Here is a 5,451-nt window from a genome sequence, read left to right on the forward strand (position 1 = left end):
ATTCATGATAGAGTAAGTGGTTTTGATAATTTCATTAGTTTTTAAGATTATTAGTCGACGTGATGAGTTCGATTCCCACCATCAATATCCATTGTTCATTTTTATGGCCACTTTTATATTTTGCAATTATATATTCAGTTATTCTCATTTTACTTTTTACGGCATCACATATATTTTATAGTATTATATTTATTTGAAATTGCAGTTTCTTTTGGAAATTCATTTACCATTGGTTAGGGACTTTGAGAATCTGAGATAGAAATAAATTGTTGTACTTATATTTCATAGTTATATTTCGAATTTTTTGTACGGATACGAAGTTTTTCGAACCATGTGGTGTATATACGAACTTTTGATTTGAATTTTGTAAAACTACGAAAATTGGTATTCGAGACGCCGGTCTTGCGTTATTGGGGTTAAAGCCGGTGTTTAAGAAACCGGTTTATGTCGACGTGGCACTGCTAGAACCTAAAGCCGGTGTCTAAGACACCGGTCTTCATTATCTTCTGGCAAAACCGGCGTCTCGGATGCCGGTCTTCATTTAATTTTATTGGTATTTGAGGTGGGAAGAACTCCGGTTATGTGCAGGGGGTCGAATGGAGAAGACAAGAGCAAAATGGGAAATAAAAAGAAAAAGATAAGGTATGGAATACGAGTAGTTGTTTTCAATTAAAAAGTCTATAGGATATCAAATAGTGGCTGTATGCCCCTATATAAAATATAAATATTATAATATAGAGATCTCTATAATATACCTATAATATACCTACAAGGCTACAAAAGTGGTGTATTATCAAATCAAGTCGCGTGAATATTTGAAATTTTACTGTTTATTGTTTTTATTTGATTGATGACAAAGGTACTTATCTAAAGTTTACATATTTGATTTATAGAAAATCAAATTAATACAGGTAATGTTTTTTGGAAAAACAAGAATAATGGTATTAAATAGTTTTGGTAGAACACCTCACCAAGTGATTCTCTATATGTAAATTATAATAAGCTACTCCGTATTTTCCTAATTCCCATATATCGAGCATAAGAAGCTATTTTTTGTCTTGTTTTTTTTTTTTTAAAAAAAAAATTAACAATACTATTAAATAATAGGATGTAAATCCTTATTATGAATTACTTTTATGGTAAAATACACTTAACAATTCAGTAATATATACAAAATTTGTAGTTTTAATTACTAAATTCTATAAATTAAATTAATAAGTACAAGATGTGTTACAGATTTAAATGACCATTTTAGTTTTATACAACTCTAAAGATTTTTTTTAATATACTGGTACAACATATAGTATGAATTTTTAAGAAAGGAATATAATTAAATATTTGAACTTTAAAACCAACAAGTTAATACGTAATAGTAATAGTATGAATTTTATTTCTAATAAGTAATAACTCTAAAAGTCCAGGGACTAAAATTGAAACTATAAATAACTCTAAAGAACTTAAAAGAACAAATATCAGAAGTTATGTCATCTTCTTCAACACAACCCTGAAAAAATTCTCAGCCGCTAACTCCATTTTAGTCATCCTCCGAACAAGCTTGATGGTGAAGCAGAAGATCGGCACCCGAGACACCGGTTTTGCCTGAAAATAATGAAGACCGGTGTCTTAGACACCGACTTTAGGTTTCTACAGCGCCACGTCGACATAAATCGGTTTCTTAAACACCGGCTTTAACCCCAAAAATGCAAGACCGGCGTCTCAGATACCGATTTTCGTAGTTTTACAAAATTCAAATCAAAAGTTCGTATATACACCACATGATTCGAAAAACTACGTATCCGTACAAAAATTAGTTATTTGTTTGGGACACAAGTTAATATACTATATACTTTTAAAAGATATAAACTTCATCAATTTATTTCTGACATAGTAAATGCATAGTTTTGATTTTGGCTATTTTCATCTCTTATTTTTGTCCTATATTGAAATTTTTATTCATGCGCTATGAATAGTAACCCGCCTCATATGTCGGATTTCGATTAGCCCTTTCGCATCCCAATTAGGTTTTTTCATTCGATTTTTTTTAACACTTTCTTACTTTACGATTTTCAACTAATATATTGAAAACTTCCAGTTATCTTGGTCACTCACAGTAACAATATTCGTATTCCACCACGTTGCATCCCCGATTGATTTAATTTTTAGATTATTTCTTGGTTTTTTTCACACTTTTTCCCATTTTGGGTTTTCAAATAAAATATCGAAACTTCCATTCAATTTCTTGTGATCATATCCTGTATCGTTATTCCGATTTTTCCACATAACAATACTGTATTAACACAACAAATGAAACCCAACAGCGTGGGGCCTAATCCCACTAGTTACCATTAATTTTAGCAACCCATACATGCTTTTGGGTTTTCTCCCTTCAAGATTCAAGCTAGTTGTCCTCCCCGGCTAGCCGTATCCGTGTGTCTATCATCAATAGAGAAACATGTTTTCTGTATCACTATCTGAGACATTTTTTACTTCAGTTGGTTTAACGCTGCCATGGCGATAAGAGACTGTACAACTATGACAAAAGTATGCTCTCAAGAATTAGCTCCTTTATCAATTATATGTGTATATAGGTTGAAGTAGTCTATATATGACATTTGTTTGATACTGGTTATTTATATCAGTATAGCCCTTGAGTTCCTTTGATTTTTGTTAGGTGTGTCACTTATATATGTTCTTTGTATAGTATTATCTTCTTTGTCTGATAATAAGGTTAGAGCTTAGAATAACACAAAAAGATTGGTGAACAAATGAATCTACTTGTAACTTTGTAAGAAATTGTCATGAAATATATCAAACTATATATAGCTCAAGAAAATTCAGTATTAAAATCCCCATTTTTAAGGTATGGAGAGAAGAACACATAATATTAGAAAAAGTCATAAAAGAATATAGACACAAATCTACTTAGGTTATATGGTAACAAAACTATTAGGTTTGATTTTATGCCACCAAATGTTCTTGCTCTATAAACATTTGTTCGACCCACGGTGGCATGTTCTCTCCACGACCACCAACATAGCCGCCGTATCTCTGCTTTTCCGACGAGCTATACAACCCAACTCCGACTGAGGAAACATCTTTTACCAATGTATTCACCCATGAAACATCAGGTTCATAACTTACATTTTTAGGCATACCATTTTTGACCCCAAATGAGGCTGATTTTTTTAATTTATTAGCGTCTTCGCTATTAAACCCCCACTCGAGTTTCCCATTAGGTGACCCCCATTGCGAAAATGGTGGACTAGTTGCTCTTGTAGCGCCACGGTCGATGAAACTTTGACTACGTTGTTTTGAAAATGCATTCGACCTCGAATTCATTACTGCTTGAGCAACCACGGAAGATGAGTCAAAAGCGAGTTTTGAGTAGTTTCCGTGGAGCTGATTTGAGTTATTTCGGATTTCTTGGTGCCTATTTGGAGATTGTAATGTGGACAATAAAGATGGATCAAAAGATCCAAAAACGTCTTCCGCGTTAGAACTATTCATTTCTCCAAAGCTTTTAGTGTAGAGATTTGCGGACAAGTCGTTGATCATTTGTTGCCTCACATCTCGGGCATTTATAGACGTTCTTAAACGACTACCGGAGAGTTGAAGCACGGGCGGGGTCAAATGGTTCATTTTGTTCTGCCACCCATTCACCTGAGAAATAGTAGGCGACATGGGTGGGGTGGAACTACGACCCATCAAACTTGGGCTCTGAATAGAGCCCATACCAGATCCCGTTCCTGGGCTCATTAACCCCGTTTCATTAACCAACTCTGATTTTGGTGAAGGAATTGCAGACCCGGTCAATGCATACAAAGGTCTTAATTCCTCTACCTTGTGCGCGAAAAAACATACTTTTCGCGCACATCCAGTTTCATCTTTACACAAACGAGTTTTGTATTGAGCCGGATGTAGCCAAGACTCAAACACCCCATGAGCATACTCACAAGAATCACCATTTGCACAACTTCCTTTGCGAAACTCAGGACACGGGACACAAGTATAGTTGTACTTTTTCAAGTCGCGTCTTCGTGCGTTCTCGCCCGGATGAACAAACGGACACTCGGTCCAATCGTGTGTGTAAGCTCTCGAACATAACTTCACTTTAAAAGTATACATTCTAAACTCATCCGAACCATACAATTCACTGTTTATATCCGGCAATGATATATCAGTTGGGTACTCCTTTTTCGCCTCAACGATATCATCGATTACAAAACCTTTCAACATCATCTCTAACCCCTTTCGTATCGACGATTTTATGCCACGAGCAATCAAGTCGCCAGGTTTGTTCCCGTTAAAATCGGTTATCTTCACATCAGCACCACCATCAACTAACATTTTGACTATTTCAACTGACGTCACTGACCCTCCAGCTGCAGTACAGTGGAGGGCAGTAGCACCATCGGTACTAGACGTCTTGTTCACGTCTACTTTTTTAGTACCGAGTATATACTTTAAAACCAGACTGCTTCCATAAATAGAAGCAATCATTAATGGGGTTCGTTCTTCAAACCCCATTTTCGGTTTGGACGAGCCGTTTCGTCCATACCAGAAACCAGCTTCATCAACCTCAATCCCTTTTCCTTCTACTTCTTTTACGAATCCGGACACGTCATCAATAGCAGCTAATTCGAGCAAATTGGAACACTTCATTAGGACTTTATATTTATTTCTTTGTAACATATCTCCCTCCATGATTTAAAATATTCTACAACTATATATATGGAACTTATGAGTATTTGTAGAAAATAATGTTGAAATTAAGGTGAAGTATGATATGAGAATAATGAAATGGAATGATTGATATTTATATATGATGGTGGAAATAGGAATAAATTAATAATGAAAAAAGAAGTACACGAGGGGGGAAGGAACGTGTGACGTATCCTTTTTTTGGTCAAAAGTCAAAGCATTCAACTATGGTGGAAGTGAGGATCACCCACTTCCAAACTACAAATTAAATAACTTGAAATGCAAATGCAAATGCAAATGAAATTAAAATGCAAAAAAGTGGAAGGTGGAGTGCGCGTTGGTTTCTTTGATTCTTTCTAGTAACATTTGAGTGGATATTATTGTTAAAAGAAAAAAAAAAAACATTTGAGTGGATATTGATCAATTAATTAAATTAATGGGTGAGTAGTGGGTCAAGGTCAATAGAGAGAGTTAGCTTGGTGGATCTGGCTGTGATATCCTTTGAAACCCCACGCGGTTCAGGTACAATGATCGAGTTGTTATCAATTTTGGGTACAATGGTTCGGGGTTAGATTAGACCGGTTTACTATATATGTTTTGGTATTTCACTTATTATTGATCACTCGTGTCAATGATCTGTAGCTTAATAATTAATTAGTGCGACATTGTTTAAATAGATGAGACAGATGAAATTGTTTTTACATGAACTAACATAATATCCTCACCGTGTAGCGGATGTAATTGATAAGT

General features: G+C 34.9%; 1 protein-coding gene across 1 annotated transcript; it reads right to left on the reverse strand.

Annotated features, from left to right (window-relative positions):
* Positions 1–2,793: 2,793 nt before the first annotated feature.
* On the reverse strand, positions 2,794–4,799 carry LOC122600868 (zinc finger CCCH domain-containing protein 29-like). Its single transcript, XM_043773650.1, has one exon. The coding sequence runs from the start codon at positions 4,702–4,704 to the stop codon at positions 2,959–2,961; it is 1,746 nt and encodes a 581-aa protein (XP_043629585.1). The 5' UTR covers positions 4,705–4,799; the 3' UTR covers positions 2,794–2,958.
* Between the last annotated feature and the right edge of the window lie 652 nt (positions 4,800–5,451).

This window comes from Erigeron canadensis, chromosome 1 (assembly GCF_010389155.1).
Source record: "Erigeron canadensis isolate Cc75 chromosome 1, C_canadensis_v1, whole genome shotgun sequence".
Taxonomy (NCBI): Eukaryota; Viridiplantae; Streptophyta; class Magnoliopsida; order Asterales; family Asteraceae; genus Erigeron; species Erigeron canadensis.

What these genes read in the sequence shown, in the direction of transcription:
- LOC122600868 (XM_043773650.1), bottom strand. Translation starts at nt 4,704, where the DNA reads ATGGAGGGAGATATGTTACAAAGAAATAAATATAAAGTCCTAATGAAG.